We start from the raw sequence: 25124 nt of genomic DNA on the forward strand, positions 1-25124 counted from the left end.
TTAGGGTGTGAGGGGGCTGCTCTTGGGGGTGGCTCCAGGAAATCTTCTTGCAAACACTCAAAAATCGAGGCTTGTTTCAACCATTTATATCTTGAAACGTAACTTAACCTGTACCAAATGTTAAATAAAATACAATTTTCTATAAGTATCGGAGAACCTTTTAGGGGTGCGGACTCACCCTTATCCCCTTGACCTATAATATTGTGCCAGACTTGTTACGAGGTCTTGTAACACGATTTACAAAATCCGAATCGAAATAATGACGGTATACAAAAAATAGAGACAACCTCGAAAACATTTTTCAAAGCAATATCGTTAAAAAAAAAAAGAAATACAGAGACGTTCCAAAAGTATCGTTTGAACAGAGAAAAATATTTGTTTCACCGAGCATCGAGAAACTGGTCTGCAGAGTCCAGGAGCCACCCTGTTTCGCGTGGGAGGATCGCCACCCTTATATCGGCGACACGGTATAGAAAGAGTTCGGGGTGCAGAAAAGAGCATAACTGGGCCAGAGTGGACCGGGGGGGCTTGGACATGACACACGAGAGAAAGTAAAACTGACTTCGGAGTGGAACTCGGACAATGGTTACACAGAGAGTCGAGCGGAATCAATTCGGAGAGACGGGGGCGGTTTTTATGAGGGGGCAGGGCGCAGGGGTAGAAATATTTTTCTTCCTTAATTAACACCGAGAATATGTTGAAGATCGGCCGTAGATCGATCCTCGACCGTGATCGATCTTCGGCCGACCGATGCATGCGTGATTCGAGTGATTCAAGATGGCGTCGAAGCAAAAGCGAAGAAAGTTTCGAAAAATTATAGAGCTATCTTTCCCGGAGAATTGCAAGTAGTTTTATACAGTTTGCAGAGTTTCTCGTTGTGTTTCTCGTAAGTTTGCAATGCCGCCATCTTGACAGGGCCGAGCGAAGGTGAAAAAACAGATGTCTATGCATGTACCATGGTCGCAACGATGCAGAAAATGAGAGTCTATCGGTGACAACGTCAAGAATCCAGGCAGTGTGCCATCGAAGTATACATATATTTAAATATGTATATAATATATAATTAAAATGTACAGAGAATCCCAATGCGATTGGCACAGAAGTATAGTCCGAGGAAAAAGTGGCGACTGAAGGATTCGCAAAAATGTTCCTGTCGAATACAAGAGAAAAACGGTGCCGGAAAATAGCGATAATATGAGCAAGATAAAGGAACGATCGATGACAAAAATATGTGATTTTTTACAATTGAGAAATGCTACTTTTGCAAATCCTTCGATCGTCGCACTTTTCATTAGATGCATGTCTGTGGCAGCGACGTCGGGACTCGCTGTACGTATGTACAAAGATATATTTAATATGAGGAGAGGAAGAACAGAGATAGAAAGATATTTATATTTATAAATATATAGAGAGAAAAAAAGAGAGAAAAAGAGAGAGAGAGAGAGAGATAGAAAGAGCTAGATACAGAAAGAAAGAGAGACAAAATAGAAAGAATCCTCTCGTACCTTGATGCGAGATGAACCATGAAAACATGAAGAGAAGACGGTGAGTTAAAGACAGTGTATGATAAAGAAACAGAGAGAGAGAGAGAGAGAGAGAGAGAGAGAGAGAAATGGAGAATCATAAAAGAGGAAGATGAGACTGAGACAGAAACAGACGAGTGGCAATTTTCAAATTGTCCATCCTCGTCATTTTTCCTTTTCTTAGCTCCTCGATTCGAGGAAGGACAAGAGAACGGAACAGGTGTGATAGAGAGAAAGAGATAGAAATAGAAAGACAGACAGATATAGATCGATAGAAAGAAGGTAAAACATGTTGAATAAATATACATAGAGAGATAGATAGATAGATAGGTGTAGATATAGAGAGAAAGAGAGAGGAAACTCTTTGACACACCGACACTATCTATGATAAAACAGCTAAAGAAATCAATGATAACCAATGAAGCTCTTAACAATGTGACGATTAGAAGAGTCGAGTGGCGCTTCTTACCATCTGTCCGTGCAGCGGGTGAAAATGGAAACAGAAAGAGAATTGAAAATCTTCCTCGTGAATTAGGCGTGATCGGGCGCGCGCATTTTTCGGGGCTATTTTGATTCGGGGGGGTTGGGGGTGATACGGGGTGATCCGGGACGAAAAGAGACAGAGATAGATAGATAAAGAAAGAGGGGGGAGAGAACATCGTCGAGACGGGGGTCGAGGGTGAAATTTTGAAACAGGTGCGGCCGTAGCAAAGTGATGAAAATCTTCGCAAGGGGCGGGGGTGTGCGATGTCTCGAGAGAGAGATATCGGGAAAACGCGGCTGCAGGTTTCCTTTTCTTTCTTCCGCTTTCCGATCGATTCGATCGCCTGCCTATCGAGAGCTGCCCCCAATTATCCTCCAATCAACGAGATCGCCGAATTCAACTGTCTCGACGCGATTCTACTCTTAGCAAGATACTTTCAATTTTTTGGTATATTAGAAGAGTTTAAAGATATCGTTAAAATGAAAGACACCCTCTGATCGAACTTACGTTTCTTGCAATAAATTTAGACAATATTTATTCTGCACAATGTCCACGTCTTTCGCATATTATTATCGTCGCATATTATCGAAGCAATTTGATCGATTTAAATCTAGCACGAATAAACAGTTCCTTAAACTGGCTGCTCGATAATCAAAATTTAAACGGATCACGAATAATTAAATGAAATGATTCTATTCTGTCAGGATATTTGCAGACGATTTAGGCGAATTCCGGAGGCAGCTCGGCGGTCAGGCGATCGATCTGGATCCTCTTCGGACCGCGTGGATTCGAACTACGTCCGGGAATCGTTATTTATCCAGGGGTTTCCTGGATTCGGAACGGAAGCAGACGAACGTGGGTAATCCTCGCGGTCCCGAAGGTGAGACATGGCCTCTCTTAAATCGTGTCTAGAGCGAGAGGCTGAGACTCTCGGGGTGTTATATCTTTCTTATCCGCGGAACGCGCATTTCCGTCGCAGTTTTTGACCGGCGCGACGCGACACGGCGATCGCTTATCGAATCAACACGGAAAGGCACTCCGACGGAAGAAAAAGAGCTCGCGAGGCATTAACACCGGAGAAACTTTTGAAAAATTTGTCGCCGAGTATCCGGCGAGAGTCGCGGGACATCGTTGTCCGTCGAGATGGTTTCTCGTTGAAATCGTTTTCCGATGAAATCTTTGGTCCGGATATTATCGTGGGTCTAGATATCGCGGAGAAATGAAACGAACGCGCGCGAACGGGAGACCATGTTCTCTCGGTTTCGATAACACGTGTTAATCGTTCAAGCATCAACACAAGACGAAAGAAAAACGAACACTCTGATCACGATGTAAGAGGGACCAGTATATGAGAGAGATAGAGAGATAGAGAGTACGAGATTCGTTTCCTCGTATTTTTGCTTTTGCATTTTGTCTCTTTGCGAGCGGAGGAGAGAGTTCGAATGAACGAACAGAAAGAAAGAAGAGTGACTCTGCAAGAAATATACGATCGTATTAAGAGGAGAGATGTAGAGATGCGGGGCGAGATGCTCGACATTACCTTCTTCCAGCCCGTCATCGCCGTCGCTCATCAGCTCGTCGTCCGAGCAGATGTTCAGCACGTTCACCAACATCTCCGTGACTGCGGACACGAGGAAACAACCAGCGATTAATCTCCTTTAATTGTTTCTAGAGGTTACAATCACCAGACGGATTCACCTCGCTCTCGCCGACGATCAAAATTAACGGCGACGTTCGACCCGCTGTAACTTCGCCAACGGAGATCGCACGGACATCCGAGTAGGCTCGTTTTAAAGGGAGAACATTCTAGTTTCGGCTAGTCGACTCGATTATTTTTTACAAAATTTTCGCACTCGAAGACGCGGCGTCTAAGCGCGAGCTCTTCGAGCTGCGTCATCGCGTACGATATGCTTTTGGTTCAAGGTCGTGGAGATCGATGAAAAAAAATCGTACGATTCATTTAAAGACGTTGTTGCAAAGGGGAAACTTCTGGCTTCGAGACCATGGTGACTAGAAGCCGGAACAAAATTTGTTAAACTCGCAAGAGACGTTCAAACTGTACCGAAACTTCTTTCTTGGAACTTGGACAAACCGTTCTGATTTTTTAATTTTCTTTTTAGCGTAGGAGCATCGTCGAGATGGAACAGTTCAAGGGTGCGAAAGCAGAAGATTTGCCCTTTAAAACGAGCTTAGTTGAGTTATCTTACGTTTTTTTTTCGCCGAGTTACCGCTCGTCGAATTCGAGCTATTTTTCAGTTCAAAGGGTGGAAAGATGGTCGCAGAATCTTTGTTCGCGAAGCTGCTTGAAAACGATGCCGTAACTTTGATCGCAGGTGGAATGAACAACAGAAAACGAAATTATAAAAGAACATATCCGTGGGAAACCGATGTTCTGTGGAAGCAGACATAATTATTGTTTCCGGAAAGCGGCGTTCGAGAGGCCCTCGGGCGAGGCCTCGCTTACCTTTTTCACCTACAAACGGCAGAGACCACGTGAAAACGTCCATGAAATTGGGCAACCAGTATGGATGGGGCGAGCAGTTGAACTGCCTGATGTTCATCACGTTGTTCTCGTACTTCAGCACGGCTGCCTGCAAAACGCAACGAAATTAATCTACTCCGCGAGTTGTCTGCAACGGCGCAACGATCCTAGTTTCCAATTCCGACGGTTAATTGCAGCACGGGCTGCACCGTGTCTTACCGAACCCTCCGGCGCCGTTACCTCGGCTGCGAAATTTTACAAACTATTCCGAACGAATCGGCGAAGTCTTGTTCTTGAAAAATTACACCTTGCCGAATCTCTCATTAATTGCTATTTCGAGGGCTGCGGAGAAATCCTGCGAAAAATTCGTTCGCGAGATTCTGCAAATTTATAGGGATCACGGTGCAAAATTTTGATTCGTCGAGAAACGCCACCGTCCTGGATGCTCAGTTAATTATATTTCCGGGATGCGGGACTGCGGGGAGATCCTTTGAACGTTACTACGACACGAATGCGACATTTTACACGCAAGTATCTACAAATATACGCTAAAAGAAAGAACAAAATTTCATTTGGAAGAATGCCACGTCGTATGGATTTATCGTTTTACGGACTGCAAGGGTTGGCTCAGGGGAGTGGAATATGCACCGAGATGCGCGCAGGGAAGCGACAATGGCAACCAGACGGTTGTCTTCCAAGAGAAACAACCGATGCTTACCTTGTTGTTGTAAACGTCGAGGTAGTTGGGCGCGCTGAAGATGGTAATTAGCGATGGGAAGCCCGTCGTCTGGGATTTCCGGTACATACGATACCCTGCGTCCTGCGCCTCGTGTGCCCTGATGATGCTGAGAAGGTTGTTATTCTGCAGGAAGTCGCAGCACGCCGCGTAACTGCAAACCAATACGGATGCAACTCAACTGAGACGCGTTCGCTGATCAACTGAACGAACCACGTTGCAACATAGGCCCTATCGAAAGCTCGTCGACTCTTCCAGTTTCCAGTTTTGATCGACAAGCAATTTTTGGGTCAAAAATTGACCCAGAAGCTGCCGGGGTCGGCTAGATAAGGCGACTGAGGCAAGCCCGCGCGACGATCGGCAGTGAAAAGCGGAGCTTAACGCGGAACGGTGAAAGAGGGATCGTCCTGGAAGCGCGATCGCAAAATGGCTCGGCAGGATCATAATATTCGCGAGATCACCCGCGAGTTCAGAGCAATTCCGTAATGGCCGCGGCGCCATAAAGAAGCCGTTACGCGATACTTCGGCCGTTTCCCAGGATCTAGCCCCCGTAAGGAGCAAAGACGGTCTCGTAAATCCTCGACAGCGCGGCCCGCGGGTCTTCCAGCTTTTATTTCATCCTCGTAAACGCCCGGCAATTTTCGAACACCCGGGACATCGGCTCTCCAGGATTCCCTGGACCTGCGTGACCCCTTTATCCTGCGATCGGACTATTTGTCCGACAACCCTGCGATGACGGAGGCTCTGTTCTGACGTTAAATGTTCTGCTGCACCGACGGACAATTCTTGACCGCGGATCTTTGTGCAAAACGAACATTTTCTGGATCAATTGTATGCAAAGAATGAAACTGAAATAAATACTAAGCGCCGGCGAATTTTACTGGAAACTTTCGCCTCGACTCGGCTCGGCGGAAGTTCGGTGCGAAGGTGGCTTAAAACGGTCTCGAGAATGTTGCGAGCCGGTGTGGAGCCTCGGCACGCGAGGTTGCACGCGAAAATTCGCGATAACTCCGCCCCCTCTCCTCTCCCCGCTTCTCTAGCTTTCTCGTCGAGTAATTTTATCCAGATCGAACGCACGATAACGGAACCGCGGCCCGAGCATTTCGAAATTATAATGCTCCCCCGATAAATCATCATCATCTGACGGGGGTCATCTCGCAATTGGATCGATCCGCGAGAATTCAATTCATCGGCCACCTTCTCTCGCCCGCTTGGCAATTTATTCGAATCTCACACCCCCCGGTCGAGTTCCACTCGATATCACCGAAGCGAGTCTATTTAATTTATTCAAATTAGACCGCCGATTGTGATGCAAAAGAAAAATTATCGATATCAATTCTTTGCCGTCATAACTCGCGGTGGAGATTTCTTTTCGGTGTGAACTTTATTCTGTTATTTTATGCCGGAATAAAATTATGTCCTCGATGTGATCGATGCTTAACGCATTTTTTTACGTCGTTGAAATCAGAGGGTGACACTTTCATAGGAAACTACAAAATACATTTTTTCGGAGATCGTTCTTGCTAGGCCGAATGAAATATTTGGAAACATTTCTAAGAATCTGTCGGAGCGTTTCGATGAATTTCCGATCGGGTTCCGCGATTTTTCAAAGGGTTAATTGACTAACGTCAACGTATCCCGTAAATTGACAGGCTCGAAAGCCTGACCGGCACGGCCATTTCAATCTGCTGCCGCGTTTCGAGATCGATCTTCAATTGAAATTTCAGAATTTCATTTTCGCGTGGCTCGCGAGATCGACGTTCGAATAAATCCCCCGAGGTCCTCGACTGCGACGGTTTTCGCGCACAGAGAGTAAGAGAGAAAGAGAAACAGAGATGGATAGCGTGTGCGAGAGAGAAAAAGAGAGAGAGAAAGAGAGCCGTCGAATTTATGCGAAACAAGTCGTTGGCGCTTCTATTTGAATATTTGAACTGTTAATCCGCTGCCTTGGGAGTCACGGGGCAATAAGGCGGCCGCGATAAATCAGTCCTCGACAAGCATAATTCATCGCGAATTACAGAATCCTGGACGAAGCAGCGCGAGAAATAAATCATTTCTGGTTAGCCGTGTCGCTCGCTGATCCTTTTCACGGTGTGAAAGGGGACACGAATCGAGAAAATACGCGCACGATTTTAATTCGCATGAATTTTAGCAAAGTGGCAGACGATGATGCATCCCGCGGATGCATTCTGCGTCGGAGGTGCAGCGACGCCTGGCGTCGACTTCGGCGTCGGCGTCGACGTTCGTGTAAACAAATTAAGCGGTAGACGTCAGACGACCGACCTTTTTCGCGCGCCTATAACTGACCTGGCCAAGGACCCTGAGAAACGGCCGAGCCAAGGTAGAGGCAAGGTCGCTAACGACCGTTAGGCACCGTTCACACCGTGGCGATGATTAACGAGGCGGTTTCCGAGCGAGCGAGAGAAAGAGAAAGAGAGAGAGGGAGAGAGAGAGAGGGAAGAACGGCGAGTGAGACGGAGAATAGGAGATCCTCACCCCCTGGGGGAGGGAGGAAAAGTGCCTCATTGTAACAAGGGAGCTTAACGAAGAATCCTTAACAACCAATTGTGTTTTATTGTAGCAACAACGAAAGGACCCGATTCCAGGAACGAGTTCGCGCATGGTCGGATTAAATCGATTCCGTAATCGAGGTTCGTTCGGAACGTCGAGCGAATTTAAACAAGCCACGATTCCTCTTCGTTAGCCGAAGAAATTATCGACGGGAACGGGTTACGAAATTTGGGCCTCGTAAACATCGTTGATCAGTCGAGTCGCGTAATTGTTCGGTTTCGGTGGAAGAGCGACGCGTGTGGTTCGATCGCGTCCGATCGACTTTCGACTACTTTTTTTACCTCCGCCGGACACATTTTATTGGCGAGAAAAATGATCGTAACTGCGACGATGTAATATTAGTCGCGTTTAGGGCTCGGTAGTTGTACTTCGAAGCAACAGCACTTAATTCGATCGGAGCGAGAGAGTAATAGTTTTCGAGCGAACGGTTACCGAGCGAAATTGCGCAGCAATGCTGAAAAATCGCTACGATCAGCGGTAACGACCGAAATTCCGATATTATTCATTGCCACAGGGAACTCCGATGGAAACGGAAGCCCCAGGAGACGGAAGAGCCGAAAATTTCGCCTCTGGACCGGCTCTGCTGGCTGTTACCGGCGATCAACGCGCGTCGAATCTCGAATAACCGACGAGTGGTCACCAGGAAAAATATTTTCGTTCCTTTCATCCGCGCGCGTTCTCGTTTCCATTTGCCAGCGAAAAATGCTGACCGAATGGTACTCGTCTCCCCCGCATTATCCCCACCATCCCCGATACGCGTCCGTCTCGTTTTTTTTCCGACGATCGTTACCCCGTTCGGCGAGTAATTAGCCGGTCGTTTGTCCCGCGGAAGCTGGTCGGTGGCCGCGATCGCGCGACAAAAAACGAGCCAACTTTCGCCGGAATTTAACCCTCTATCTGCCACGTCGCACCCCGTTCCCTTCCTCTATCCGACGAAATTAATAACAAGCCGATCAAACGTGTCCCGCACCCCTCGACCACCCTCTCTGTTCGGCCACCGACGGATCCCTTTCGAGTTCGCCAACTGTCATTAATTTCATAAACTGCGCGCTAATTTTTCGTCTACGATTCTCGGTCTAGACAAACGTTCGAACGATAAAGAAATGGCTGTCTACTCACCTATAAAAGTACGAACAACCCCTGACGCTATTATGGGAGAAGTGCTCCACGTTCTTCTCGTTGCCGAAGTCCTCGAGCGGGTCGGACCAGAGCAGGTCGCACATGGGCCCGTACGCCGGTGGCTCTTTGAACCTGTCCAACTGAAACAGCAAAGTCAACATCGATCCGATTAGTCCAAGGAACTGTCCGATACATCGGTAAATACGTCGTCGATGATCCTCGAAAGGGTGCACACGTCGATCGATTCGCTCTTACAGAAACGGATCCGGCCGAGTTCAAACGCTGCCGAATATTGCTCGGTGTGTACAACGTTTCGAATGTTCGACGTATCTTGCGATATACCTTCTTATTTGGATGCTCTGATGCGTTTCGGATATTAAATATGTATTGAATATTCAGATATCCGCAAATAAGTAGCAGCTTTCAACGCATGGAATTTCCAAATGATTTAAGACGTCCGCACTATCTCGATAGCAACACCCGAATGACGATCGCAATCGCGACCCGAATTACGCGTCACATAAACCAAACTGCCACTATCTCCCTCTCTCTTTCTCTCTCTCAGTCTCAACTTTGTCGTATAAGGCCGGATTTTTTTCGTACCCAGAGCTCGAGGCTTTTTTTTGTCTCAATCTCCCAACGCTCGATGGTGTCAGTCGTTTGTTTACGTTAGAACAACGACGCCAAATCCGGAATAGAACGTAGAAAAATATAATTACTACGTAACAAAAGAAACAGTATGGTGAGTTCAAAATATTCGTACGCGTAAAGCTGCGTACATAAGGTCTACAGAATATTTCCGCGATAACAGCGTGTTTCTAACGCGAGCTTTATGGTACATCATGGAGTTTCTACGGAGCTCGTTCGATTCGGATTCCAAGGGACTTCCGGCCCCGATAAAAATCTAAAGAACGAAGAAGAATACGAAGTGGTCTTTCTCGCTTCGCAGGTGTAACGGATCGTTAACGACTCGGCTCGAACCGCTCAAAGTCCGACGGACTCTCGAACAATTAAGACCGGCGAGCTTCGAAAGGTAAAACCGGGGGAAAAAGAGAATCGAGGCGGCTTATTGTAATATCGGGAGAATATTGTAGGCAGATCGTTGCGATAGAAAAAGACGAGCATCGGCCGGGTTGTCGAGCAGCCTCCCCGATAATTACCGCGCTGTAATTACCCGACTATAACGGGCCGACTTAACGTTGACGTATCGACGTTGTCTTTGTGCGGGAGCGCAGCGACGGAGGCACGGCCGTGGTCCGCAGGTTTCGATCATAATGGGTAACGCTAATTATGCTGAATGGCATTAGTTCCCTCTATAGGACACGAGGCATGGGGCACGGGGCACGTGCGACTACCGCGTCGCGTCGCGGCGCGACCCGGCGCACGCGCTGCACGCTGCAACAGTGGGTGCAGTTTACACTGTAACGAGCAGTTTGCACCTAATAATGCCAGACGCAATAACATCGGCATTATCGCCGTTCTCGTCTTTCGCCGCGAACCCTCGCTGACGGTGCGTTTTCGTTACCGGAAACTGGCCTAAACCTGGCTGAACGCGAACCAGCGACTCCAAACGTCGACTCTCGTCGAACAACGGGGAAACAGGAAGTGCAATTTGGAACAATGGGGTTCGCGAAATCGTGACCTCGACGATCCTCTGATCCAGGATTTTTCGAAAAGACAGCCCCCGTCGGACGGATTTCGTGGCCTGTTTTCAACCAAACTCGAAGGAGTTTCGGGACGAACCTCGAAGAAATTCGGTGGAGGATCGTTGCTCGTTCGATAAGTGCGATGATTTATTTGGTATCGCGATCACGGGGTCCGGCAAGGGGAACGTCCGCGCGAAATATGCTGGAAATTCTGGCGACAGCATCGGTCGGAGGGCGGACCATGCAATATTTATCAGACTCGCATAGATCCGACCCGGTCCCTCGCCTTCTGTTATGTATTATTCCATGTGCCTGCGCGTAAAAGACGGGTTTTGCAACCGCGGGTAAGCGATATGAATATCAAATGTCGACCGGGGAATACAGCGGACACCCTCTTTCTCCGTCCATTTGCATACCGACGACCTTCGGAAACCCGTCCGACGCCTATGCGATTCCGCTCGGTTCTTCTCGAGCGATTAGCTTACCCCGACCGTCTTCCGCCTATCTTCGATGCTAATAGGAAAATACGGTGTGACATATTTTTTTATGGACAGTTGCAGCAGTTCGGATTTATTTCGAGGGAGAGCGCGCCGTCTCGCGAGGGAGTCGAGAGGGACGAGGGGGTCGAAAGGGTCGATCGAACCGTGTTCGGCTATTGAAATATCTTGGCCCGCGATCGACCGGAGGAGGAACGACCGATAACGTCGATGGAAATTATCGCGGAATACCCGGCGAATATTTCCGACTCGTCGAACTTCACCCAGTTCCCAGGGCTTTTGTTTCCCCGGCAGGAGATCCACTCGCAGCACCTCCTCTCGCCCCCCGCCACGACTTATTTTCCGCGATTGTTGCGGCTGAAAAGCAGCTGAAAAGGGGAGCGCGACGAACGGGAACAGGCTGGAAGAAGAGGGTTAACCATTCCCACGTTCTCCCACGAGAAATACCCTCGTGATCTGCCGGAACAGATGCACCCCTCGCCCTCTTATCTTCCTCCCACTCTACCCCCTTTTCCTTTCAGTCTGTCCTCCTCGTCTCGGTTCCCCTCGGATCGCCTCTTCTTTCTTACTTTCTCCTCTCTTCCCCCTGTTCCCTATATCTTTCCCACCGCCATCTTTAGAAGCGTTTCCCTCCTTTGGCTCCCGCTATTTCTCGGCCGCTTCAACCCCCTGGCTACCCCTTAAGGCTTCGTTGCTTACTCGCCTTTTCCTGTTCCGCGCTTTTCATCCGCTTTCCTTGACGAGAAAACTGCCAACTGAAAAGCGGCGACGGTGAATTAGCTCCGTTTATTATGAAATGAGAGGAACCGATCGCATCTCCTCCCTTTAGCCGGCGGACCGGCAATTCTGTTCTCGGATTCGAGCACGCCGGAGAATTTGCGAAACTTCGAATTTGCTCGGAAGACGAACACGAGAATGTTTCATCTATCGTGAGCAATTCTTTTTTATTAATTCGATTAACCCTCGATCGTCGTGACAAACGATGGAGAACGAAGAGGGCGCGGAAAAACGAGCGATCGTCTTAACGAACCGACAAACGCGGGGGCCAGATCCGCGGTTCGCGTCAACTCGGGCCGCCAGGTGGAAACGAGCGAGGCTAATCGATAGTCTAATTAATTAACATGATTCTTTGTCAGCCGCCGACAAAGGATCGTGAACGCTCCGGAGAGCAATGTCCTCTCCCTCGCCGTCGCCCTCGCCGCGGACCGACTTTTAATATTTATCGGACGGCTGCGGCTCGGAGGACCGCGAAATTAGGAATTCTTGGGACTTGAAGCGACTCCGAGGTTCGACGTTTTATTTCCGGACGACGATTTTATCGCGAACCTTTTCCGAGACGTTTGATATGGAGATCGACCGATCGATAAGTCGTCCCTTTGAGACGTAAAAGACCATAAAAGTGGATCCCGCACGGCTCCAGCCTCGAACATCCGTCGGATGCCCCTCTTTCAACCGGCTTCTCCATCCATTTTCTATTAATGTATGAATATTTCACAGCTCTCCGACCGGTTTCCTCTCGGAGGAACAGATTCGATACGATAATACCGTCGTTCGATAAATAATCGTTCGATAAGCCGGCGATCAACGTCAAAGCGGCGAGAAAAATTCTTCGAGATCGATACGCTGTTACTCGATGAAGAAAAATCGCAAGATGATCAAGCTAGGCTCATTTTAAAGGGGAGAGATTCTACCATCACCCCCTTTAGCCGTTTTATTACAAAAATGCTTTTACGTTAACGGATAAAACAAAACGTGAGAACGTTCTCCCGAAGTTTCATGCCGAAAGTTTCCGTACATTCGAACACCTCTGGGGAGCTTGATAAATTTTTTATCCGGCTCTAACCGCAGCGGAATCGAAGATCAAAGTCGCCCCTTTGAAACGACGCCTCGAAATTCGTCGTATGATTTTTTTTTACCGATTTAAACAATTTTAAACACAGAGCGTCCGCGGATAGCGAAACAGCTCGAAACGCATCCCGACAGGGTTGCACTCTCTCGTCCGCTGTCTAGTCTAAAAGCATCCCTGAAGGAAAACGGCTAAGGGGTTTCGAAGCAGAACCTTCACCCTTCAAAACGAGCGTAGATAAGCATCGTCGTTACTTGCGCATCGAACGTCAACTATTTTCCTCCCGTTGGAAATCCACCGGTCAAAAATATCTCTCGAATCGCTGCCGATTCACAAATTGTGAATCGAGTCGAATCGAATCGAGATATCTCGAAATAGCTGCTGAAATATTCATCGGGATCCTTCTTTTTATTCACCGTTGCGATCCGGAAGCCCGCAAACAGAATATTCGCAGGTTTCGCGAACGAGAGAAACCCGCTTCTCCGTCCGAGGAATCCTATTCGTCCCGAGACGGTTCCGAACGTGTCTTCCGCGATGCCGCGGAGGGAAAAACGCGCGGAATCCGCGACGGAATGCACGTAGAAGTCGACCGAGCCCCGTGTTCCCGTTGTAACAAAATTCAGCTCTCTCTCTCTCTCTCTTCTTTCTATGTGACGGAATTCCGCGGGATGCTTGCCCAAAGAGATTTCTTCGCTGTTCGAACTCCGGCAGGAATTGATCCTTTGAGGGATGAAGCAAACGGAATTCTTTAACCCGGCTAGATTGCCTCGCAGAAACTTCCTCCATGAATAATAACGTCGCGAGAATCATTTCTCCACTCCGAAAATACCCGTGTTCCCACGAATCATCCGGCACACGTTCGCGAAAACCGCAGACTCGCGTACCCTTTGATTCGTTTGGCGAAACATTGAAATCCGTTGCAGTTCGATCTCGCGCGAAGACGCGCCGTTTTCACGCGATTCCCCGCGAGAAGAACAATGAAACATATAAAAAGGATCTCTGTGCGTGTATACTCACTTTGCGTATGTCTTCTAAATTGTGAATTTCCGGCGACAGGCCACCGTGCACGCAAAGGAACTGTTGGTTCATGAGGGCGGCGAGCGGTAGACAGTCGAAGGCGGCCATGCACGCGTCGTACACCCTCTCCGAGTATTTTATTTTACCTGAAAACAGACAGACACCGTGCAGCCGGCTATGCGACACCGTCGGCGTCCATAAAAACCGGTCTCGATCGTCCACGTCTCTCCTCGTAATCTTTCCTCCGCTTTTCTGTCGCGGAGCGAGAGAGGAAACCCGGCCCGTAAAAAGCAGCAACGAACGGAGAATAAAATCCGATCGCACCGAGAACAGAGACGGCGAGAAAAGGAGAGGGGACCAGGAAGGATCAAATGGAAACGAAACAAGAAAAAAGCCCGGAGAAAGTTGGCCAGCGACAGGCTCGATTCGACTACTTTCGGCGCTTTGTTTCTTTTATCTCGGCGCGGCCCGCTGCGGCGAGCTGTCGTTCCCAGCGTTATTGCCCGTGAACAAAGGCGTCTTTCGGGGCTTTTATTCGCTTTACGTGTGCCCGGCAGCTTCGTTCGCCGGCCGATTCTGTTTTCACCTAACCGAGACAACCCGCCGTGCGCCGGATCTCGGGATAATTCTACTTAAACGCGTTGGCGCCTCTTTCCGATTCGATGCTAGCTTCGCACGCCGATCGGATAGATCTCGAATCATTTACCGCATCGTTTAGGATTATTAGGAAATATTAGAAGAAAATTGTTGCAATGTTTCCAGATTAAATACTCGAAGCGGTTCAAAGATTCGGTGAAACAACGCGTTCACCGCGACCCTGGACTTCCGAGCAGGAAAAATCCCTTGTCGATGGAAGAAGCACGATCTCCGGATTCGACAGCTTCAAGATTTGTCGGCGGACAGATTGCTGTCGGCTCCAGACGTCCGTCGAGATCTCGAACCGATCGACCTTGTTCGCAAAGCTGTTGTCTCTTCCCTTCCTTCGACTATTTTTACAGCAAAGATGCAGGACCGCCCGATGCCTCGAACCAATTTGAACAGCTCCGAACACGCTTTGCTCGCTCCGACTATTTTGCCATCGAACACGAAGGTCCAGAGAACTTGGTGCAGCCGTGGCACGAGCAACCTCAAGGTCGTCCGACCAGATTTCAAGAGAGAAATCGCGGGAGACAACTCGCGGAATAGGAACTCGAAGGCGTCGGAGCTTTCGGTTTCGCTTCAGGATCGATTAATTCTCTTCTGGTTTCGCGGTCGGTGTTTGCGACGGAACAATCGTTTTTGGCCGGCAGAGAAATACTCGTTCCGACCCTCTGGCCTCGTGCCAGCGGGTTCCCTCTCGTTGCCAGGAGTCCTACGAATAATGCGTGTCCCGAGTCCCGATGCATCTGGGCGAAACAGAAAGCGGTCCGAGATTCTCGTGGAAACGCGAGAAAAACCGCGATTAAAAAGCGCGTCTCGGCCGCGATAAACAAGCCCGAGCTGCCAAACATTGCCGAGCCTGCCGACCGACCCAACTGCCGACGCTTTTCACCGGGAAAGCGAGCTTTCCCAGAGAAATTGGCTCAAACAACCCGGAGATCGACCTACCGGGATGTTAAACATCCGTGGAAGGGAACGTTTGCGGCAGTCACGGAAAATTATCCTGACAAACGAGAGCATTAATTAATGCTCCGAGCCTGGTTTCCCCGGAAAGTGAGTGCAGCCGAGTGCATATTCTTCGCTCGAGTCGGATCGGATAGCTTTTTGCGGGGATTAGCGAACGTTCCTGAGAACATTTCCCTTGGAAAATCTTCGACGCGAGTCTAAACAAGTCTACAGGCATTTCGAATTCTGCTTGAAACAATGGAGCGACGAACAAATCGTTCAGCTGCCTAGAGTTCCCGAAAGTTGAAGAAACGGAAGAACGTTTCTCGTTTAAAATGCAAACGATCGCAGGCCAGCTGAAACAGTGGAAATTCTAGTAATAACCGAGAGAGGACGTAAGAGAATAGGGCCTTCCATGGTCCCCAGGGATTGATAGCGGTCGAAAGGAGCGACGTAGGAATCATAAACGTAACGTCGACGACGCCGGGTTAACGCGAGCCTCGTAAATACGCGCGGCTTGACCCAGTATCGGAGAATTTTCCGGGATCGATACGGTTTTCCGCGGGTCGACCCGACCCGATCCAACCCGACGACTCGGCTGCGCCACGCAGACCTCCTCGAGATAGAGGCGACGTACCCGTCTCCTCCTCATCCAAGAAAAACCACCTCCATCCCCGTAACAATTTGCCCCGCGGACCGAATTCCGCGTTATCAAACCCGAGCCGCGTTCCGCGCGGCCATCGGCGCTCGTCGAGCCGGGAAACGATTTCGGAAAATGCTCTCAAGATGAATTCCAGCTTGTTTCATCGGCACGCCGTTCAACCGTGCTCACGAAACATCGCCGATCGTTTGCTACGATTGCTCGATAAAGAAAACATAACCGGGACTAAATTGATTCTTTTTGCGGCGAACGTCGCGGAGTCGGCTCTCAAATTTTATCGGTGCGATCTACAGTAATGTCTCTCTAATTGACGCTCGGATTGTGCACGAAAATGGACAATGTGGGAAGAGGAGATACGATTACTCGAGCCTTGCGGCTCGTTTTTATAGTTGTTGATAATTCGTAACTATAAGACGAGGCGCAAGACTCAAATTAATCGTATCTCCTCTTCCCAAATTGTCCATTTTTGTGCGCAATCTAAGCGTGAATAAGAGAGACATTACTGTAGTTTGAGAAAAAATCGGAGAACATTTCTAGACGACGACAATACATTGCTATTCGTTACTGTAAAAATATCGAAATCACGTAGCAAACCAGCGATTGGTATAATCGGGGAGATGAAGTTCCCCATATTTTTCGTTCAACGAGTTATCGAATGGCACGGGCGCGGACGATCGAATGCAATTCGAGGGTGTTTCCAATTGATTCGTTTGAACGTTCGGAAATTGTTTTTCGAACTCGACCCGAGAGTCGCGGTATCGAAACGGATCCGTTCGCAGGTTAAAACGCGTATCGTCGGGCATTAATCGGCGATAAAGAGGCAGCCCGGTTAGCCGGTCGGACGAGTGTCCGCGCCATAATTCGTTCTCTCTCGAGCGTGAAATCGGGCTAAGTGTAAACTCGATTGTAAATTGGGATCGCCGTAGGGACGCAATTAAAATCCTCGTCCCCTTTGATACGAACGACCGAGGCCGCGCCGAGCGGAGCCGAGCCGAGCCGGGTTCGCGTTCCTCGAAGCGTCGGGATTAAATGATTGAGAATGCCCTGACCACGCCGGTTCCACCAATTATTCGAACGGAGTCCGATCCCGCGACGCGCGATCGACCCGCTTGTGCATTTTTATTACAATTGTTCAGCTATGTCGAAAAACGGGGGGATATCGTAGAACGCTTCGTTACGACGGGCTTGCGCGTCCATTGCAAGTTTCGGTTTCGCCCGATCGTCACAAAAAAATGAAACAAATCGAGGATAGGGAACGTCGGGAACGGAAACTAGGAGCTTTCCGCAGGAATTCTGTGCGCTGTCTGCGACTATTTCCGCTGTCGACAGCGGCGCGCGACTTTCAAACCGTCGAGAATTTCGTTCGCCGGCGTGAACCCTGACCTCCGAAAACAGCGGGCTATCGAAAATCGATCGGAGTTCGTTCGTCGGGAGCCTCTCTCGCCCCGCCGAAAAACCTGTAAAACGTCAACGCGACGTAATTTCCGTAGAAACGGTATCGAGAGGGGTTTTTGACACGGGGAACGACCGACCGTGGATAACCCGCGCTCCTCGAATTTCCCGAACGCGGAATCCTCCGAGAAACGCGTCGGCTTGCTACTTACATTCTTGCTTAAATGTGAAGTATTCCGTGAGATGACGGCACTCGTGGTTACCTCTAAGGAGGAAGAGTGTGTTTGGATGGCACAGTTTCAGCGCCCACAGGTACAATACGCACTGCAACAGAGAAAACGGTTCGTTTGTTAGCATCGGGCCTAACAATCTCGGCGATCTGTTCTTTCTCGATCGAACTCGGCTTCGAGCGTTCTCATCGTGCCACGTAGTTCATACAATTCTCGACATCGATCGATTGCTTGCATTGCCCGGACAAATGGTCGCATCCCCGTGAAAAAATGACCGCGATTAACCGATAATATCGTCTTTCGAGCGCGCGAAACATCGTCGCGGAAACTCCAGTATTTTCGCCGAGAAAAAATAACGCAAACATCGCTCGCGCAGTTTCCGACGGAGCGTAAGCCCTCGAGCGATATAATTTAAGCCCGGGATTCCCGAGGGTCGAACGGGGTAGGAAAAGAATTGCAACAGCAAAGAATGTTCGCTGGGAACGTTCTCGAAAAGAATGGACGAGCTTCCGATTCGGCGGATTTAACGAGTCCCGTCTCGAAACGCGTAACGATGCCCGGCCGGCTGGTTCTGTTCCGGTAAATTCGCTTTTTATAGATTTCGCGGGCGAGACACGCCGCCGTAAAACCGAACCGACAAGTTATGGTTTCGTCGAAGTGCTAATATCAGCGTTATTTATCCGCTTTCATCGCGCGCACGATTTACGCGGCGACGATAAACGCTCGCTCGCTGCTGCCCTGCTTTCCGAGATCTTGTTCTTTCTTTCTTTCTCTCTCTCTCTCTCTCTCTCTCTCTCTCTGTCTTTCTTTTCTTCCTAAGAGTAGAAGAATAGAGAAGAGAGACACGTCCGTATTTCGGGCACGAGGCTAATTAATCGCCGGACGGACGGCGGACGACAGGATTAACGAAACTAGCACGCGGCCACGCGGCAACGTGGAACAAAAGCAAAGACCGCGTTGAGACGCGATCGCGATTAATCTTCTCCCGAGACGCACCGTCGCCTTTGTCTGAGAAGCGAACGAGCTGACAGGTTTGGCAGCGGACGCTCGATTCCGCTTCAAGATCCGACGAGACTCTGCGTAACCCTCGGCCCACCATGGGCGCTCCCGATCCCGATTCACAGTTTCCGAAATATCCACGAAAAATCCGCGAAAATTACGAATCATTTTTTCGCATATTTTCTCTTCGAAGTTGTTAACCGATTCCCCGAAATTTCGCAATGTTTTACAGATAGTTCTACCTCGATTCCCTCTGTAAAGCATACAGATTCGTTCGCCGAAGCGAATAATGCTCGCGACTCGTTCGCGTTTAATCGCGCACGCTACAATTTATTTGCGAAAAATGCGCAGTCACGACGCGACGCACGCGGTAAACGATCGTTAGAAACTTGGCCGCGGTCGTCGAATCGATATCGAATGCTGGGAGACAGAGTTCGCGGAGAGAGGGCGGCTCTGCTCTAGAGAGAAGAGAAGAGGATAGAGAGAGAGAGAGAGAGAGAGAGAGAGAGACGCATCTTTTATTCATTGTGTATACATTAACGGCTTGTTTCGAATGCGGGTATCACGTGTAGTATTAATGCGCGAGAGGTGGTACGCGTCGCGTATCCCTGCCCGGGAACAATCGCATAAGTGGCTATGAATGCGCTACCAGCTCCGAGCGTCGCCATTGTTCCCTCTCCATCCCCGATATAATGAGTTCTGCGAGAAGCTTGTTTTATTGGACGAGCATGGTCGCGATCATCGGATGAATTACTGCTCCTTTCCGTCGCCGAAATTTATACCTCGGTTGGTTAAACTCGCCTCGCGAGTTTCACCGCTGTCAGGATTACGCCATCGCCGATGCAACGACCGTTTACATGAAACGGCTGGTACACCGGGTCGCGACGGACCCCGAAGAAAAATCCGTGGCGCAACTATCGCGCTCCCGCCATAGTTGGTTCCGCCTCCGTCTGGCCTGCCTATTATTTAATTAAAACAAACGAACCAGACGCAACGAGATGACTAACGCCACCCACGATGTCTGGCTCGCTCGAGTGACAAGACACGCCGACCGTCTGCCAACAACGATAAATCTCAGCACCGTCTGACAACGAGACTCTTATTCCCAGGACTGGCCTGCAGCCTGCCACGAGTCCTCTGTTCTCTGTGCAAGCAGAGTCGTCCCGTGTCGGCCACCCGATCGAACGTAAATGGACTATCGCGCGATGATAACGCGTAATGGAGACGCGGATAACCGAACCGCTCGCTTATAATCCCGGAACGAGCCCGGACAATGCCGACGCAGAGCCGCGTCGAGCCGAGCACCGATCGGCTTTCGGATTTCTATTAATCAACCGAGTCATCGGGGACGATCCCAGCCACCGGTAATTTTCCCGCGCTACCCTTTGTTTCCACCGCGGACAAAAGACACGGCGCGCGGCGTTCGCGTGAAATCGCTCGACGCCGGTTTTCGTTATTGTTTCGCTCGACGATCGATGAGATCGTTGTTTCTCGCCGAAAATGAATGTCTCCCGGTCGTCGACGGATCGATCCGCGAATCGTGGATTTTCGGCGATCTTTCGCGCCCTCGCTTGTTTCGATCCATTTATTTCCGCCGTTCTTGAACGTACTTTTTGAAACGCGGTGCACCGTTCGCAAACATGCTCTCCCAGCTATTTCTAGCATTCCGAACACCTAGCCGCGTGGCTCGTCTTCGACCCAATTTTCCCCGGAAGCGGTCTCTCGACGGGCCGTTTTTCCAATTTAAATCGTGTCTCCGAAGACAAGTGCGCTCCGGGTCGAGCGGATTCATTGGTGCACTCGAAATCATCGAAATGCCGAGTGCGCACTCGAACCCAGGCCATCGTAAGAACCCAATTTACTTACACTTCCGCAAACGAAAACCGGGAGACCCGATTCATCTTCGGGCACCGGAACCGAAGCTTCGCCGAGTTACTCGTTCGCGAGCACACACACCTGAGTGCCAAAGTGCTGCCATAGATTTCTGTCGGTCGGGGAACGGCGCCGGTAGCACACCTAATGGCAAACGCCTAATCATTTTACGTTCGTTTCGAAGCAACGCGAATTATTTCGCGCGCCTGGAACGCGTCGAGTATTTACGCGAAGCATTATACAGGCGAGCTTTCGTTAAATACGAGCCTTCGCTTGGACGAAATCGAGCCCCTGTTCTGCAAATTATGGCAATGAGTACCATGGTTAGACGAAATATATCGAGACTGCGATTATCGGAACACCGACGCAGGCATCGTCTACCGTGGTACGTTTTAAGAAACGACGAGGCAACGTCGGTCCGCGCGCTGCTTTATTTATCGTAAAAATCAATAACGATTTATTCGAAGGTTGTAGCTAAGCAATTGTTTCCTTATCCGAACGCTCGCGTCACCCGTGGTCGGTTCGGACAAACCGAAGTTCTTAAGAAATCGCGAGAAAAATCGAGCTGCCACGTGTTTCTCGAGCGACACGATTTCTCTGGGCGGAGAACGAAGCAGAAGTCGGATGGTTTTATCCATTTTTCCGGTTGATTCTGCCGTCCCCTATCTTTCATCTTCGGTTCCCCGGTGTTTGTAATCTAAACATTCCACTCGGCTTCGTCTTTCCCGCAGCAATTCGCTCATAATCCCATCTTTCCAGCGCGCCGTTCTCTCGGTTTCCTCTCTTCATTTCTTCCGGATTCTGCGGCGCCTTGTCTCGCCCTGCCTCGCCTCGCTTCGTCTTGCCTCGCCTCGCCGTTTCACTCAGAAAATGAAAATCCTCGCGGAACGCGTGCACGTTCCACGGAGAAATCCCGGCGAATCTCTCCTCGCCAGGCTCGAAGAATCCAGCGAAGCATATTGCGGATAGAGAGTATCGATCGCCGAGCTTCGCCTCGCTCTGCCTCGCCTCGCCTTGCCTCGAGCTGCCAGCACCCGGCTGCTGGCATTCTCTTTCTTTATCCGAGCTTCGGACAGATCCTTCGACAACGCTAAACTACTTTTGGACCTGTCCACGGGAAGAGGCGTCGCTTCTCCGCTTCTCCGCTGCCGGAAAATCGCCGGCGAACTTCTACTCGCTTGCTCTCGTGGGAAACTCGAGCCGAACGTTGCATTTGCGACACAATTTAGTAGATGAAACATGAAACAAGAGAAACCTTTGAAAAATTTAAAGGTGCTTGCTTCATTGAAAAGTCCGCGGAAAATCCTCTGAAAAGTCCGCGTGTCGAACGTTTCGAGCAAGATTCGGAAGCTCCCCGTCAGATCCGCGCGATGGAAGATAAACGAAGGGAGCATTAATTGATGATTAACCGAGCGCATCGCTAATTAGTAGGCTCGGTAATTAGCCGAGCCCGAGACTCGTGGATTTTCCGTGTGCCCGTCGCTTTCGTAGCGCCGCGGCGCGGCGCTTCAATTTCTCTGTGTCTGCGCGAACGTGTGTTCTTTTCTTTAATAACGATGGAAACAAGGGAGATATTAACGAAGGACAAACGAAAGCTTCGCGAGCTTTTTCCCGATTGCTACAGGCGACGATCCGCGTTTCAACCGTTTCGATATCGGAAACACGCGCGAGAAGCCGAATATCGTATTTTATTAATTTTGTAATGCTTTTGCTTTCGATCAAGTCTTTGTTAACGCTTTATAACGCCTGCGAATACTAATTTCGAAAGAATTAGTTACGTTATACTAATCGAAATCATTCGATGGATTCGTTGTAGTTTCAGTTGCTCTTCGACTTTAAGAGATAAAGCGTTAACAGATTTATTATAACTTCGGTTTCGCGTTTATAGACGAATTGTTCTCGGAACTTCTGCCGTTTCAACGATCAATTAGATCGCTAATGAATTTAACGAGCTTTTGACAGCGAACGCGGGTCGCTCGAAGCGATTTCCGTTGAATCGGTATTCTAAGCTGATTAAAATCAATTCTACCGAGACGGTCCAAAGTCTTCGAAGATTTCTCGCGATAAAAATGGCAGACTCGAAGAAACGGTTCGATCGAATTCAGATCGCAGGCGGAAGAGACGAGCGTGTTACGTTACTTTTCCCGATGCTTGTAGGCCAATCGGGCATCCGAAAGTTGAACAAAGGACTTACCTCGATACTGAAATAACCCCTGTCTACGTAATCGCCGAGGAAGAGATACTTGGTCGTGGCGGGTGGTCCGCCCACCTCGAATAACTTCATCAGGTCGTAGAATTGGCCGTGAATGTCCCCGCATACTGAAACACCAGGCAAAACGGAACTGTTAGGCGGCACGTTCCTACCGTTTGTCGGTAAACGGAATTTTAAGCGGTCCTGCGGAAACGATGCGGACACCGTTCGATCGAGAAATTTTCATCGTCGTTTCCGGCTCGTTGATTCGTCGTTGCGAACGCTCCGAAATGTTCGACAACGACGATAGTACGTTGCAGCAGCGTGCAAGACACGCTGTTACACGGACACTTCGGAAACAAGTTTTCTCGGCTTCCAATTAACTTGTATTTACAGCGAATACACGCGCGACGATCCGGGGAAGACGCTACAGAGAGAATTTGCAGTAACAGCTGGCTTTAACCCGCTTCGCGGAGGGTGTTCGTCGGAATTTAGATCCGCTTTCTCGAAACAGCTCCGTCGACGACGGTCGTTTACGTCGCGAGAACGCACGGCCGTTTAAATATCGACGTCCGTATCGTTTTCCATCGTGCCGCGAACGCTTTGCATAATTCAGCAACAAGTGGCAATCTTCCGACTGCCGACCGATTCTACGATTCGACCCTATCGAGGGGAAACAGCTTTTTCGACGGGCCGACGCCGGGTCTGACCACACACCGGGCTACACTACTGCCAAGCCTGGCAGTTCCAGGACTTTTCCAGGACAAATTCCTGGACTTTCGGAATTTTTCTCGGAGAGACCGATCTAACATGCATCTCTGAAACCTTGGAGACTCGTTTAGACACGTTTGTACCGCGTTTATGAATTTTCGCGCGTCGATTATCGTCGAAAGTAGAATGACAATTATTCAACAAAGAATAAGACTTTCTCCAAACGATTCGTAAAGTTTCGTTAAGAGTGGCCTACTTTCGCGATGAATAACCATGAGAGTTTCTACGATGGCGAAGCATAAAAATTGAGCGGAGCAGTCCAGACCTGTACAAACATGTCCGCAAAGTTTCGAGAAAATCGATTGTTCGGTTTAATAGCAGAAAGTTCTCAAAGAGGAATGATATAGACACGGTGTTCGAATAACAGGTTTGATGTTTAAAGTAAACAAACGAGGCCAAATAGAAGCTTGTAAAGAGGAAAAAGAAGCAATTGCCGTTTCGAAGTAGGGCAATTTCAATGTCCACCCCGTTTGCCTAGGAAAGCGTGGAGAGAGCGCGATCGAAAAGAAAACGACTACGTAAATATTCGACGGGAAGGTTCAGGGCCGAGAACGCGTTATCGGAAAATGATTCGCTGGAACGGCGCGCCGCGCAGGCCCTTTCCTCGATAAATTTTATTTTAGCTAATGCCAGTATTAACCTGCGCGGCTGGATCAATAGTGTCTCGTGGCAGCGGCTTTCCGGTTGATCGGCTTCTTCTTACGAGAAAATTGATAGATCGTACTCCTTTTCTCCTCGGACTCCGGGGAGTTTTCTGTGGAGTGCGCGACCCTAACCGTTGGTCTTTTCGAAACCGAGAAAAGTCTCCGAGGACTTTCTCGCCGCGTCGAACTCCTCCGTTTCCGCGAGCCCCGTCAAATTCTTGGCTTCGCGGGGCTTTTCCTTTCACCGGACACTTAAATTAGTTTCGTTAATTAACCCGACCGGCCGTCCGAGCCGGAGAAAAATTCTATCCGGCTCGAAAGCGCGCGCATTGTGCATACGACTCTCGCGGTAATTTATCTTTAAACGAAAACTCCTTTCCTAGTTCGCGATGGACTTGCGTTGAGAATTGGGTTAATCGGCATTTTACTTGGGCATTCTGAAAGACGCCGTCCAGGTGACCAACGAGCAGTAATGTCTCTCTAATTGACGCTCGGATTGCCCACAAAAATGGACAATTTTGGAAGAGAAGATACGATTGTTCGAGTCTTGTTGCTCGTTTTTTATGGTTATCGATTGTCAACAACTATAAAAACGAGTCGCAAGGTTCGAATAAAATCGTATCTCCTCTTTCCAAATTGTCCATTTCTGTACACAACCTGAGCGTCAGTAAGGGAGACATTACTGTAAATGCATGATTTTCCGTGACCGACGGTCGTTCGACGCGGAATAAAATAACGGCGAACCGGACCACCGGCCTGTTCGGAACCGAAATTAGGCGAAATTACGGACAACGTGATCGTAACGCGAGCGTTGTCTCCGCAACGGCCGAAATGAGATTACAGGCTGACTAATTGCAGC

At 49.2% G+C, this 25124-nt stretch overlaps 1 protein-coding gene across 7 annotated transcripts in view; it reads right to left on the bottom strand.

Moving 5' to 3' along the window:
• Positions 1 to 25124, bottom strand: part of LOC117226584 (protein phosphatase 3 catalytic subunit alpha) — a 102533-nt gene that overhangs the window by 22538 nt on the left and 54871 nt on the right. For all 7 annotated transcript variants that reach the window (XM_076518240.1, XM_076518239.1, XM_076518238.1 and 4 more), the window contains exons 3-9: positions 22854 to 22978; positions 17771 to 17882; positions 13922 to 14067; positions 8916 to 9055; positions 5208 to 5379; positions 4472 to 4598; positions 3548 to 3628 (exon numbers count right to left, since the gene is read on the bottom strand). In XM_076518240.1, coding sequence (XP_076374355.1) covers positions 3548 to 3628; positions 4472 to 4598; positions 5208 to 5379; positions 8916 to 9055; positions 13922 to 14067; positions 17771 to 17882; positions 22854 to 22978 — 903 coding nt within the window. The remainder of the gene's footprint in view (positions 1 to 3547; positions 3629 to 4471; positions 4599 to 5207; positions 5380 to 8915; positions 9056 to 13921; positions 14068 to 17770; positions 17883 to 22853; positions 22979 to 25124) is intronic.

Source organism: Megalopta genalis, chromosome 2 (assembly GCF_051020955.1).
Source record: "Megalopta genalis isolate 19385.01 chromosome 2, iyMegGena1_principal, whole genome shotgun sequence".
Taxonomy (NCBI): Eukaryota; Metazoa; Arthropoda; class Insecta; order Hymenoptera; family Halictidae; genus Megalopta; species Megalopta genalis.